The sequence below is a fragment of the Myotis yumanensis genome, unplaced genomic scaffold, assembly GCF_028538775.1.
Source record: "Myotis yumanensis isolate MYYU_CA2020_CCGP unplaced genomic scaffold, mMyoYum1.0.hap1 SCAF_3, whole genome shotgun sequence".
Classification (NCBI taxonomy): Eukaryota; Metazoa; Chordata; class Mammalia; order Chiroptera; family Vespertilionidae; genus Myotis; species Myotis yumanensis.
The window spans coordinates 96,339,594-96,355,260 of record NW_027223754.1 but is presented as its reverse complement, the minus strand read 5'-3'; the positions used below and the strand labels follow the sequence as shown (position 1 = coordinate 96,355,260).

At 36.3% G+C, this 15,667-nt stretch overlaps 1 protein-coding gene across 6 annotated transcripts in view; it reads right to left on the bottom strand.

Moving 5' to 3' along the window:
• Window positions 1-688: 688 nt before the first annotated feature.
• The window catches only part of PDS5B (PDS5 cohesin associated factor B), a 254,155-nt gene continuing 239,176 nt past the window's right edge, over window positions 689-15,667 (bottom strand). For 3 of the 6 annotated variants that reach the window (XM_070409166.1, XM_070409169.1, XM_070409167.1), the window contains 2 exons: window positions 5,630-5,768; window positions 690-3,662 (listed from right to left, as the gene is read on the bottom strand). In XM_070409166.1, coding sequence (XP_070265267.1) covers window positions 3,627-3,662; window positions 5,630-5,768 — 175 coding nt within the window. In that variant the 3' untranslated portion in view covers window positions 690-3,626. Of the gene's footprint in view, window positions 3,663-5,629; window positions 5,769-15,667 lie in introns of all 6 variants that reach the window. The other 3 variants (XM_070409168.1, XM_070409170.1, XM_070409171.1) reach the window with 2 other exon arrangements.

Sequence of the window (15,667 nt, the reverse complement as noted above, 5' to 3'; positions counted from 1 at the left end):
GCTTCAGAGTATACAACATAGCTTCTCCAATTTTTACTCTCTACCACTTTTCACAATCTGACATTAAAAATTTAAGTAGAGGCCCGATGCACAAAAATTTGTGCAAGAGTATGCCCCCCCCCCCCCCCCCCCCCCCCCCCGCAGGCACTGGCTTCCTTCCAGCACCCAGGACCCGGGCTGGCTTCCCTCCGGCCCTGGCTTTGTCAGGAAGGACGTCCAGTCTAATTAACATATTACCCTTTTATTATTATAGATTATTGTTTCCTTATTCTCCCACCATCCCTTTAGAGAATATAAGCTTACCAAGGGCAGGGGCTTATTCTGTCTTGATAAAACTTTATTCTCCATTACTAGCCCAGCACATAGTAGGCACTCAATAAATATTGGCTGAATAAATTAATAAAACTGCCCTTAATAATTTTTCTTAGTTCTTACTTTTAAAGTTTATATTATACATTTATTTTCTTCAGTTATGCAATCCTTTCGCTTAAACAATATTTAGTAAATCTCTGCCAGCCAAGATATTGCATAAGAAGTTTAAACAAAAAGTTTGAAAAAATGTTAGTGGGAAATATTATTTTCTCTTCATAAAACAAAGGCTCCAAAATTAAAAATCATTAAAATTTGCCTTTCTTCATTAAGTAAAAATATTCAAATATATGTAGGTACATAGATTCACATAAATAAAATAATACAATTATATATAGTAGTTTTCATGTTTATTCAACTTCACAGAAAATCCAATAATGTGTCTGAAAGTTGGTTATTTATCTAAATACCAATTGTTCATTATGGTGACATAATACTATATGGTAAAGGAGATATACCTAAGTTAAACAAATTCTTAAATTCCTGACATTTTTCAAGTGGGCAAAAAGGAAATCTTAAGAATCATACTTCTAAGTTATAAGGTGATACAGAATGTAATTCAGCCTATAATACCTGGAACAAGTTTTATAGCCACATTTGTAATTTACATATACAGTGGAGATCACTGAAAAAGCTTCTTGTTGCACTGCAGCAAGAAATTTTATTATAATGTAGATTAAATGGATTTGCCACAGAGTGAAGCAAGATAACCTCACTAAAGAATCACAAGATTTTAATAATGGAACTTGTTACAGTGAGTTAAGTATTTTCTCAATTTTTTTTACAGTACATATTTCAAAACGAACATTATCACTGAAGAGCTTGCTAACCACTGTTAGTAATTAATTGTTTATATATACTTAATTTTACTTTAGTTATGGTATGTGGCTCTCCAAATGTTAGTACATGAAATGTTAAGTTTAACCATAATAAGATAATCCCTTAAGATGAAGACACAGGACATCAAAATTTTGATAATTATTGCACCTATTTTTCTACAGAAAAATGGAAAATTTACATTATAATTCTCCCAAAAGGGACATATGTGTAAGAAAATCACAGACTCATTGCCATTAAACAGAATCTACAATGAACATTTTTGTGATCTGATGTACGAATTAATGTACAATGAAATCTGCTTAACTATGATCATGCAAATAAAAATCCTCCACAACCATTTTTGTTGTTGTTGTTTTATAAAATGGTCTTAAAGATATACTTCCATAAACATTCCTGGTGCAATTTAGTCAATGACAAAAATACAAAGCTATCCTTTATTCTTATTTTATAGATTTATAAACATGCCTTTGTACTGCTGAAATAGAAACAGCGTGATGGGAGAACTGAGCTAATGAAATGTTTAAAAACCAATGTATCTTGGTCCAACATTAGCTGCCTTGATATATAGCAGCCTCCCATAATCACTGGTGTCAGTACTGTTGTAAATAAAGAACAGCTAAATATTGAGAGATTAAGACACAAATAAAAACATTTTTTAAAAATAAAAGGCAGTTTCATTAACATGGAGAAATCTCTAAAAAAATAATAATCACATTAATTGTGATATGCATTGGAAAATAGTAAAATGTCATTTTCCAAAATAGTTTCTTTATTATATCCCTCATCTATTATCACCAATCTTGGAAATATACCTTAAACATAATAGTGTGTTACATGAAAATGCTCCATTATTCAATGTGATAAATTTAACAAGTTAGAATATGATTTTCTTTCTAATGTTAACCATGAAAAAAGAAAAGAACAGCACCTGAAATACTAAAATGAATTTAGCCACACATAAAGTAACAACCTATAAATTTTGGTTCAAAATACAGTTTACAAAACTGTAAAAGTATACTGTCTTATGTAATTTGTTTCTATAATTTTGCAGCTTACCATAAAGAAAAGATCATCTCTACATCCAAATAAATTTCCACTTTTCCCAATCAGGACAAAGTGGAATTTCATTTAAAAAGTTCATAAGACTGTAATACCTACTACAGTAGCTCATGTAGTTCGACCTATCACTCCCACTTTGTCCTTCCTCCCAAAACAATGTTTTTGGCTCCAAAATAAAAAACAATAATAAACTCTTGATGAAAACTATGTTATGGGGCAATCTATCATATACTATAACTAAATATGAATTTACAGAAAAGAGCACATTCCATTTTTAGCATTTTTTTCATAAACATGCAACTCACTATAAAATACAAAACTCTTGTTTTCAAGAACAGCCTTATAAAGACACACTGCATCAATAAAACTTTTTTCTTTCTGATTACCTTTACATTGTTATGAAGAACTGAAACTTTTCTAATGTGTATATATCAGATTTTATATTATAGTGTAATAATTTGCATTTTCTGAACACGTTCAAGAGGAAATATCTATACACAATAACATTCTAGACTATTAAAAACTAATTCAAATTACAGAATTTTATTGATACAGTAGAGTATATGAACTGAAAAGGGACGATAAAATGGGATAAAGATTTCAGTACATTATTTTATAACACATTCTTTAAAATTAAAATATTTTAAATCTTTTTTCTTAAAATTTTCATTGCCATAGAAGGCCAGAAAATTCTGGGACCAATACTGAGGTGTAAAATAATCAACTTCAGGAGTATTTCACAATTTGTGTGGTTTCCTCCCATCAGAAGCATCGTTCAGGTGTAATAGCAGATGATTTAGCACCTCTGAAGGTTAAGGGTGCCTAGGGGTAAACACTAGGTAAGATACACAAGGGAAAGAGACCATTTAACTCTCCAACCAATAGTGACATCAAGAAAATGACACCATTTGTTGAAAAATAATTTTTTCACAGTAAAACTGCAGAGTATACAAATACAAACACTGACAGATGACTGCTTAAGATCTATCCTAACAAACTCTTTTCAAAGCAATAGATCCAATAAACAGTTGGGTACTGTCAGTTTAAAGCCACAGATAAAAGCTATACAAGCACACTAGAAGTCAGAAACATTAAAAAAAAAAAAAAAAAGGAAAAATATATTTACAAGTTTCTTCTTTAGTTTATTTCTACATAGCCATAGCAAATTACACTTTCACAAGTCAATGTTATCACCATGCGTATGGCTAAAGTGTGACCACAAATATATGAGGTCATCAAAGGGAGGTCCAACTGTCCACTCTTCAGCAGTCCCATTTTGTGTATTAAAGGTTTTATTCAGCCTCAAGCTTGATGAAAAATGATTTTTTAAGTGTTCACATAGAAATTATTACATTTGTTCATCGCCTTTCTCTTTTAGAACTTCTCCGCCGTACCTTAAAAGAAAAATCATCAGATGCTTAATTAAAATGGGGACACATTTATTAGACATAGCAATTATAATAATTTTTTAACCAATCATTATTCTTACTTGGTCCTGATTTTCTTTGCTTTTCTCTCCTTGAAACCTTTCTCCTATTTTAACTTGTTGCATCACTTATTTAGACCTATATAATATTTGAATGTTCATAAACAGCTTTTCCCAGAATAGCAAGGAAAAATCATTCCTTTTCTATTTAATAACTTTAAAAACAAATGATCAGAAGTCTATGTAGACAGCAAGTAAAATAATTGCAAATGTCATATTTTTACTTATATTTCTGTGATAAGACAAAATTTGACACTTATGAACTTAGGCTTACAGCTGTCTTTCTGGGAAAATAGTTATTGAGTTTAGAGCCTATCAAATACATATAAGTAAGCTAAAATTCAGACACATTCCCATTAATTGGCAATAGGTAATGAAAGCATAAAACTTTAGTTCAAACAAGAGGAATATAAAAAGGACAGTATTTTAATTTAATTAACAGTATAGTTTTTCTTTGATGAAGATATCAGAGACTCTTTCACCTTATTTTTACATCCCCAAAAAACCCGTTAAGAAAGAAGCTCAGCTAGTTTGAGACCACAATGCAGCATATTTTTCTGTAGTGTTAATCCATTCACATAAATGAATTCTGCCGCAGATTGAAGAGCTAATTATATTTTAAATAGGTCAGAGAAGTGGGGATCAACTCTGGGACTTGATCATAGTACACTGATTTCTCAAATAAGATGGCTGACTGAGCTGATCCAAAGATTCAGCATTAGTATTACCAAGAGAACAGCTCTTACTTAGCTATTTATATTTCTTCCACAGTAAAATACCTGAAATATGTTAAATGGCAAAACAATTCATTACTTTAAAAGTAAAAAAAGTACCTCAGGAAGTTCCACATTCCTACTTTTGTAAAAAAAAAAAAAAAAAGTGTCTATTACCAATGTTATGAATTCCAAAGGCTGATTTTAGTAAAAACTATGATTTTATTATGACTGACTAATTTCTAGTTTCTACTTTGAAATTCAAACAAAAAGTAATGAAACATAAATAAGAGTATATTTAACAGATATCAGCACTCTAAAATCAAGGTATAAAAATGCCTTAAGTGTCAGTATCATACTGGTACTTGTTCTTTTCCACATCAGTTTAAACTTGACATTTGCACTTGCACTAGGCTACATTCATTATTCTCACTCAGTTTTAGATTTCCATAAAAGATGTCTTCTGCATTATACAAGCTGGTAGATGACAGAATGCTAAACTAATGAAGAAAAAACTATGTATTTAGAATTATAAGAAACATCAAATACTAAAAAGATGTGACCAAATATTTACCAACCCTATTTCTATATTCCATACTATTGAGAGGGTTAACTTGAAACGCAGGCAGATAGGTACAGTGGAAAACAAAGGCAGGTGTAACATAGGCAGGGGTAGACATAGCAGTTTGAGCAAGCCTAATCACAGGAACCAACAAAGCAGAAATAATAAAATGTTTCTGGACTCAAAGCCAGAGGCATGGGAAAACAAGTGAGGGCCTACAGCAACAAGGTGTACGAATGCATAGAAACAGAAAGTTCAGCATAGGAACAGAGAAAGAACACACAGAAATGGAAAGTTCAGGCCCATTGCTGGGCAAGAACAATTGAGGGAATCAATCAGGTGAAGACACAGGTAGACATGGAGCAGACTTGTAGCAAATATATGCCCCTGGACTACAAGGGTTTAAGGGGGCAGCCCATTATTAGGGCCCTCCTCCCCGTGAGGGGAGTCTGAATCTGCTTGTAATTTTCCACACTTTTGCTTAAATCTTCTGGTCCGCGGAGCTCATTCTTCAGCGTTGCAAGATATGACCCCAGGAAAAACCCTCAGCTCACCTTTCAGGTTATCACTATCATACATGGCATTTTAATAAAAACATACATTTACTGTAGAAACTTCCTCTTCTTCTGTTTCTTCCTGTGGAATATCATCATTGACAGGAGAGCAGCCCTGAAACACATCTACTTCTTCACTTGAATCATTTTCTTTAGTGGCTGCTTGTTTGGAGCGTCCTGCACGGCTAGAGTAAAACACATGTAAAATACAATGAACATGCTAATCTTTAACTAGATTACATCTCAGTAAAGGGAATGCTTTAAATATCTCATGAATTCTCAGATTTTCATTTTTATCCTTAATAAACTTATAAGAAAATATTTTTAAAAAAATATTTTTACTGATTTTTAGAGAGAAAGGGAGAGGGAGAAACACTGATGTGAAAGGGAGACATTGATCAGGCTGCCTACTGCATACCTCCTACTGGGGATCGAGCCACAACCTGTATATGTGCCCTGACCAGGAATCAAACTGGCAACCTTTTGGTGCACTGGACAATGCCCAAACAAGTGGACAGGGTGGAAATATTTTTCTTATATTCTGAACCCTAAAACAGTGTTCAATCTAGAATCTTACATACAAACATCTACCAAGTAACAAAAAATAAGTGTGACTGAGACCAACACCATAAAGGAATTAAAAACATAACTCAGATTCTGCTTTTTTTAAATCTTTCCCAAATAGTAAAAGGCATTTGTATCTACTGAGCTGCTCAAAGCAGAAAATCCAGAGTCTTCCTTAATAGTATACCACTCTTTATCTGGCCCTAAAGATTCAATTTATAAGGAAATCTCAAACCCATTCACTTCACTCCACTTCTAATGCTACTACATATTTCCAAATATTCTCATCTCTTGGTTCTTCTCTTAACAAAGTAAATTTTTTTTTTTTTTTTTTTTTTTTTTTGGTGATGTACTAAAATGCGATTTATTCTCTTAACTTTACCTATCCTTGGGTATGATTGGCCAATGGCTATAATTGGATTTCTGCTATCTATCTTCCAGTAGGGTGATTTAAGCTATATACCCTCTGGTTGGGAAAAAGTATAAACCATTTACTCTTTTTTTGTTGTTAATCCTCACTCAAGGATATTTTTTCCATTGATTTTTAGAGAGTGCAAGGGAAGGAGGGAGGGGAGAAAGAAAGAGGGGAGCAAGAGAAACATCAATGTGATTGGTTGCCTCAGGCCGTGCTGGGAATCAAACCTGTAACCCAGGTATGTGCCCTTGACCAAGAATCGAAACTGAGACTCTTGGGAGCTGGAGTCTAAACTCTAACTTGAACTACACTGGCCAGGGCTAAACCATTTACTCTTAAGTGTCCTTGGTTTAGAGAAGATAGGATATACTAGATGGCTGCAAATTGATGTATAACTATTTTTCTTAGTTTCCCTAGTCCTGGCTTACTAGTCTATCTCAGTAGGAGTCCCTGGATTCCAATACCTAATCTCCGCGCCATCCCCCACCCCCCCCACTAGTATGGAACTTTAACCAACAAACCAACAAAGTAATCTTTTAAAATAGTAAACACAGCTGATATCACTCCCCAGGATAACTACCTCTTAACATGGTACATAAGGCCTTGCAGACAATCCTTGCCTACCTCTCTCCTTTCGAATCTCCTTCCACTCCCCAATTCCTCACAACTACAACCCAGCCAACACTTGCCATCTTTCAATTTTGATAATATTTTTCCCATTTCATAAACTTCAAATACAGTGATCCTGCCACCTAAAATGTTCTTTTCCCTGAACTCTAGCAGTCTAATTACTACTATTCTCAAGGAATCAACTTTACACTTTCTCAAGAGAAAATTTTCCTGATTTCCCAGCTCTCCCATTACATTCTTATAGCAGCCTAAGTTTTTCCTGCAGTGCACATATAAAAAATTAGAATTCACATTTACATGTGATTATTTTACAACTACATGCCCATTTACATGGTTAAGTTGCAGGAGGACAAGAATGTGTTTTGTGCTATTTTATTGCCTAGCAATTAGTATTCTCTAAAACATACAAGGCAATCAAAAATATATAAGATACCACCATTTAATAAAATATATCCCTATTGAGAAATATTTTTTTAAATTAAGAATATTATGTTACCACTTCTATAAGCAATCCAAAAGATGTATTGTTCAGCCCTGGCTGGGTAGCTCAGTTGGTTAGAGAATCTGCCCAATGCACCAACGTTGTGGATTCCATCCCCAGTCAGGGCACATATAAGAATCAACCAATAATTGCATAAGTAAGTGGAACAACAAATCGATGTTTCTCTCTATCCTTCCTCTCTCTCCCTCTCCCTTTCTCTCTAAAATCAATAAATTAAAAACAAAAAACACCAAAAGATGTATTGTTCAATCCATGCTAAAACCAAGCATTTTAAAATATTTTATTTATTTAAAATTTTCCATTCCAGTTTAACTTCAGTATTATTTTATATTGGTTTCAGGTGTACAGCATAGTGATTAGACAATCCTATGCTTTACAAAATTTCCCCCCTAATACATTATTGACTACATTCCCTATGCTGTATTTTACATCCCTGTGACAATTCTGAAACTACCAAATTGTACTTCTTAATCTCTTCAACCTTTCCACACCTCCCCCCGCGCCCCCCCAAATCCCTCTCTCCACTGACAACCACTAGTCTGATCTCTGCATCTATGAATGTTTCACTTTCTTTTTTTGTTTGCTCTTTGGTTTCCACATGTAAGTGAAATCATATGGTATTTCTCTGAATTATTTCACTAAGCATAATTACCCTTTAGGTCCATTCATGCTGTGGCAAATGGTAAGATTTTGTTCTTTTTCACAGTAATGTTCCATTGTGTATTTGTATCACATGTTCATTACCCACTCATCTTTTCATGGGCATTTGGGTTGCTCCCATATCCCGGCTATTGTAAATAATGCTATAATAAACTTATGGGTGCATATATTCTTTTGAATTAGTGCTTTGGGTTTTTTTGAACAAAAACCCAGAAGTGGAATTCCTCGGTTATAAGGCAGTTTCACGTTTAATTTTTTGAGTACACTCCATACTGTTTTCAATAGTGGCTGCATCAATCTGCATTTCCACCAGCAGTGCATGAAGATTTCCCTTTCTCCACATCCTTGCCAACACTTGTTTGTTGACTTACTGATGATAGGTGTGAGGTGATATCTTACTCTCTTTAATTTGCATTTCTCTAATGATTTGTGACATTGCGCGTATTTTCACATGTCCATTAGCCATCTGTATGTCCACTTTATCTATTCAGGTATTTTGACCATTTTTCAATTGGATTGTTTGATTTTTTGACGTTGAGTTTTATAATTTCTTTATTACATTTTGGATATTAACTCCTTATCAGATGTCTTATTGGCAAAAATGACCTCCTATTCAGTAGGTTGTCTTTTCATTTTTTTGATGGTTACTTTGATATGCAAAACCTTTTTAGTTTTATGCAGTCCCATTTGTTTCCCTTGCCAAGGAGCTATATCAGAAAAAATTATCCTATATAATTAAAGGGTAATATGCTACTGATATGCTAAGGCTGCTCAACCGCTCGCTATGATGTGCACTGACCACCAAGGGGCAGACAGTCGACCAGTTGACCAGTCGCTATGACGTGCACTGACCACAAGGGGGGAGATGCTCCGACTGGTATCCTAGCTTGCTGCTGGGGTGTGGCTGATCGGACTGAGCGAGATGGGCCAGACATGCCCTGGAGCCTCCAACGGTCCTTCCCCAGCCTGATCATGGACCGGTGGGGTCCCTCAGCCTGGCCTGCACCCTCTCGCAATCTGGGACCCCTCGGGGGACGATGGAGAGCCGGTTTCAGCCCGATCCCGCAGGCCACTCCCCTTGGGAGGGCACCAGATGCAGGGCTCATGGCTGGTGAGCACTGCTGCAGCAGCACGAGCCTCTCCCAATTGGGACTAATTGGGCGAGAGCCTGTGGCAGGCATAGTGGGGCCGGGATAAGCGGGAGTGGCAGGTAGGAGCTGCAGGCAGCGTTGGACTGAGGGTTTCAGCCCAATCCCTGCAGGCCACCCAGAGGGACCCTACCCATGCACGAATTTGTGCACCAGGCCTCTAGTTCCTAAAATAAATATCCAAGATTTTACTGCTTATATTTTCTTCTATTTTATGGTTTCCAGTCTTACATTTAAGTCTTTAATCCATTTTGAGTTTATTCTTGTATATGATGTAAGGTGGATGTCTAGTTTCATTTTTTGCAAGTACCTCTCCAATTTTCCCAACACGATTTATTGAATAGATTGTCTTTATCCCATTGTATGTTCTTGCTTCCTCTGTCAAATACTAATTGACCATTCAGGCATGGGCTTATTTCTGGGTTCTCTATTCTGTTCCATTTATCTATACACATCTGTTTTTATGACTGTTCATACTGTTGAAGAAGAATGGTGAAAGTGGATAGCCCTGTCTTGTTTCCTGATCTTAAGGGAAACACTTTTAGATTTCCCCTGTTCAGTATAATGTTGGCTGTGGGTTTGTCACCTTCAAAGCTGAGGTATGTTGCCTCTATTCCCACTTTGCTGAGTTTTTTCTAAATAATAAACAGATGCTGGATTACAACAAATGCTTTTTCAGCATCTATTGATATGATTTTTATCCTTCATTTTGTTTATGTGGTGTTATCACCTTAATTGATTTGCAGGTGTTGTATCAACCTTGCATCCCAGGAATAAATGCCACTTGACCAAAACGTTATTATCCTTTTAAGGCAATGCTGAACTTGGTTTGTTAATATTTTGTTGAAGTAATTTTAGCATCTATGTTCAGCAGGGATATTGGCCTTTAATTTTCTTTCTTTGTAGTGTATTTATCTGGCTTTAAAATTAGAATATGGCCTCATAAAATGAGCTTGGGAATCTTCCCTCCTCTTGAATTTTCTGGAATAGTTTCAGAAGGATAGGTATTAATTCTTCTTTGAATGTCTGATAAAATTCACCTGTGAAGTCATCCAGTTCAGGACTGTTGTTTGTTGGAAGTTGTTTTTTACTACTGCTTCTATTTCATTAGTTATAATCAGTGTGTTCAGATTTTGTTTCTTCCTGATTCAATTTTAAAAGACTGTAAGCTTCTAGGAACTTATAAATTTCTTCCAGATGGTCCAATTTGTAGACTTATAGTTGTTCATAATATTTTCTTATAATCTTTTGAATTTATGTCCATTTTTAATTCTCCTCTTTCATTTCTGATTTTATTTGGGTCCTTTGTCTTTTTTTCATGATGACTCTGGTTGAGGGTTTACCAATGTTGTTTATCTTTACAAAGAACCAGTGTAGTTTCATTGATCTTTTGTACTGTTTTCTAATTATATTTCCATTCTGATTTTTATTAGTTCCTTCCTTCTACCCACTTTGGACTTTGTTGGTTTACCTTTTCTAGTTCCTTTAAGTGAAAAGTGAGATAGTTTATTTGATGTTTTTTTTTCTTTTTTTTTTTCCTTGAGGTAGGCTTGTAAGGCTATGAATTTCCCTTGTAGAACTGCATTGTTGTCCCAATAGATTTCCAGTTGTTGTAATAGGTGTACCGGTTAATACTGGTGGATTTTGTAATCAAAGAAAACATGATAATTTCAAGAGAAACATCAAAAGTGCTTTATTCAAAGTAATGTCCATCGCTAGCCACACATTTCCCCCATCTTTCAGGTAACTTGTGGATACCGTCCCAAAAGAACTTTTCTTGTTTTGAGGAAAACCATTCAGAGATCCAATTTTCTACTCCTTCGTACATTTTGAAGTGCTGCTTAGAAAGTGCATGTGCCATCGATTGGAACAAGTGGCAATCTGAAGGAGCAAGGTCTGGTGAATATAGTGGGTGGGTTAATACTTCCCAGGCAACATCTTTTAACGTGTCAACTGGTTTTGAGTGTGTGATGGTGCGTCATCATGAAGCAAAATTACTTTGCCATGTCTTCTGGCACATTCTGGTCATTTCACGATCAAAGCGTGGTTCAAATTGATTATTTGTTGTCGGTAGCAATCAGTATTAACAGTTTCACCTGGTTTTAGAAGCTCATAATACACCACACCTTCCTGATCCCACCAAACGCAGAGCATTGTCTTCTTTCCCAAGCGATCTGGCCTTGCAGTTGATGTTGATGGTTGACCTGGTTCAACCCATGATTTTGTGCATTTGGGATTCCCAAAATAAATCCACTTTTCATCACGTCACAATTCGATGCAAAAAAGACTTTCTTTTGTGCAGTTGAAGCAACATTTTACTGATGACTTTTAGGTTTTCCATTTGTCTTTCGTTCAGTTGATTTGGCACCCATTTTCCTTCAAAATCTTTCCCATTGCTTGTACACAATCGTAAATTGTTTGCTGAGCAACGTTTAATCTTTCTGTAGGTTGTTTTTGAGTTTGACACGCATCTTCATCCAATAATGCTTGTAACTGTTGGTCTTCAAACTTTTTCGGTTGACCTGGACATTCTTTGACTTTCATATCGAAATCTCACTTTTAAAGCATTTAAACCAGTGTTCATAAGTATCTTGAGATGGAGCATGTTCACCATAAGCTTCCCGAAGTATATAATAACTTTTTCTTCAAAATAAAGTAATGAATTAAAACATCCTGCAAATGCTCTTTCTTTTTGGCATGAAATTTGACATTTATAAGCATAAAAATATCTATGATGTTAATACCTTCAGCAAATTTGACATATGAAGTTTTAAAGCTTGCTGCCAATACAACAAAATAGCATACATATCAAATTGCATATATATCAACATATGCGTAACTCCATCTATTGAAAAAAATCTGCATTAACTGGTACACCTAGTATTCCCATTTTCACTTCTCACAAGACACCTTTTGATTTCTTCCTTGATCTCATTGTTAACCCATTCATTGTTTATTAATATGTTATTTCGACTCCATGTTGTGTGTTTTCCAGTTTTTTCTTGTAATTGATTTCTAGTTTCATTTCATTGGGATCAGAGAAGATGCTTGACATTTCAATCTTCTTAAATTCACTGAGTTTGTTTGTGGCTTAATATGTGGTCTATACTACAAAATTTTACATGTGCATTTGAAAAGAATGTATATTCTGCTGCTTTGGGTTGAAATGCTCTAAAAAATTAATTAAATCCACCTGGTCTAGTGTGTCATTGAAGGCTGCTGTTTCCTTGTTTACTGACTGGAAGATGTCAATGGGGTGTTAAAGTCCCTTACTACAACTATTACTGTCAATCTCTCCTTTTATATCCATCAATATTTGCTTTACATATTTAAGGTGCTCCTATGTTAGACTCCTTTGTCATTATGCAGTGTCAGGCTTTGCCTTACTATAGCCTTTTTTAAAAAATCTATTTTGTATCACATAAGTATTGTTCCCCCAGCTTTTTTTTTCATGTTCACTTGCATGAAACATCTTTTTCCATCTTTATACTTTTAGTCTGTGTGCATCTTTCATTCTAAGATAGGTCTCTTGTAGATAGCATATATATGAGTCATGCTTTCTAATCCAGTTATGTTTTCTATTCTAATCATACCCTATGTTTTTTAATTGGAACATTTGAGCCATTTACATTTAATGTGATTATTAATAAGAATTTATTGCCATTTTGTTCTTTATAACTATGCTTCTCTTTCTTCTTAAAGAATACTCTTTAACAATTTTAAATGATAGCCTTGCTGGGTAGAACAGTATTGGTTGTAGGTCCTTGCTTTTTTTCACTTTGAATATTTTGTGCCAATACCGTCTGGCCTGAAATGTTTCTGTCAAGAAATCAGTTGACAATCTTATGGGATCTCCCTTGTAGGAAACAGTCTTTGTTTTGCTGCTTTTAAGATTCTCTTTTTCTTTAACCTTTGCCATTTTATTTATGTCTTAGTGTGAGCCTCTTTGAGTTCATCTTGACTGGGGCTCTCTGAGCTTCCTGGACTTGTGTGTCTTTTTCCTTCACCAGGCTAAGGAAGTTTTCAGTTATTATTTCTTTAGATAGGTTCTCAATCCCTTGCTCTCCTCTCTTCTCCTTCTGGTAACACTATGATGTGGATGTTGTTATGCTTCATGTTGACCCAAAGGTCCCTTAAACTATCCTCATTTTAAAAGATTTTTTTTTGCTGCTCTGTTTGGGTGTTTTCTGCTACCTTGTTTTTCCAAATCACTGATTTGGTCCTCTACTTCATTCAACCTATTGTTTATTCGTTTAGTATATTCTTCATTTCAGATATTGTATTCTTCCATTCTGACTGGTTCTTTTTATTGGTTCTATGTCCTCTTTTATGCTTTGTATGTCTTTAAATTTTCAGTGAGTTCATCTATTCTTCTCCCAAGTTCCTTGAGCACCCTTATAACCATTGTTTAGAGCTCTGTGTCAGGTAGATTGCTTGCCTCCATTTATTTATTTTTCTGGCGCTTTCTCCCATTTTTTCATTTGGGGCATGTTTCTGTTTCCGCATTTTGGCCAACTCTGTATTTAATCTGAGTATTAGCTAGATTTGCTATATCTCCCAGTCCTGGAATGGTAGCCTAGTGTAGTAGGTGTCCTATGGAGCTAAGTGGCACAGTCTCCCTTATCACCAAAGCATGATGCTCCCTTTTGTGGATTATGTTGGTGTTGTAGAGTTTTGATTGCTGCTGGCCTCCTATTGTAGTCGAGTCGTGATTGCTGTTGGCCCCTTCATGTGTGGGCCAACCCTCAGGCTGGCTGACAGTGAGGATTGATGCCAACCACAGTATATGCGCTATTGTGAGAGTGATGACCACATGAAATGGAATTCATCCCAGCAGTGTCTAGTTCCTACTGAGATCCTCCTTTGGATGTGCCGCTTGTGGAGCTAATTGGGTCCTGTCTCTGATGTGGTCTGCAGCACACCACCAGGTGTGTTCGTTCTGGGGCCTTTTGGGAAGGAATCTGGTGCAGGTCAATGTCAGATATGGCCTTAGACTGGCCTTGGGCCACCTGTTTGGAACTACAATGGTATGCAGTTTGTGGCTACCTCTTCTAAGCCTGGAAGTGCATGGAGGGGCCAAAGTGTGCACCAAGGTCAGCTTACACCAGCATCATACATGGTGGCAGGGCAGGAAAAGGCCCAAGGCACCCCAAGATCCAACTGTTGCCTACCTGTTAGGCTCAGTTAATAAAAGAACCTCTGGCTATACTCAAGTTCCATGAGATAGGTTCTTAGTGAGTGGTATTCACCAGATTGATACAGATTCAAACCTGGAGTCAGTGCTGGGTCTGAGGCCACTCAGTAAATGTCCTAAGGCAGTGGTTCTCAACCTTCCTAATGCTGCGACCCTTTAATACAGTTCCTCATGTTGTGGTTTCCCCCAACCATAAACTTATTTTCGTTGCTACTTTATAACTGTAATTTTGCTACTGTTATGAATTGTAATGTAAATATCTGATATGCAGGATGTGTTTTCATTGTTACAAATTGAACATAATTAAAGCATAGTGTTAATCACAAAAACAATATGTAATTATATATGTGTTTTCCGATGGTCTTAGGCGACCCCCTGTGAAAGGGTCATTCAACCCCCAAAGGGGTTGCGACCCACAGGTTGAGAACCGCTGTCCTAAGGCATACCAAGTCTAGCTGTCCCTTGCCCAGTACCTACAGACCTTTTGGTGGGGCAGGGCCTCAGAGAGTTGTCAGGGTGAGGCCAGCAGAAGTTATCAGGCCCAAACAGACCAAGATTTGATGGTTCTGCACCGGTTGGGCACGAGAGGAAAAATGTCCTTTGTCATAAAGCCACACAACTCAGTCTGTCCCACATTCTGCCTGGAGAACCTGGGTGTTGGGAGGGTGGGATATTAGATCTCCTGTGAGGGGATGGCACTGGTCAAGCTTGAGGGAAGATACAGGAAATGGCCCTCGCCCGAGAGCCACGTAACTCAGTCTGACACCAGGACCTCTACACCAGTGGCCCAGGAAGATGATTCCTCTTCTGGGTGTGAGCTCGGGGGCGACAGGGAGCAGTTTGGGGCTCTTGCTTTCCTCTAGGCCAGGGGTTGGCAAACTGCGGCTTGCGAGCCACATGCGGCTCTTTGGTCTCTTGAGTGTGGCTCTTCCTAAGTCTTAGGAGTACCCTAATTAAGTTAATAACAATGT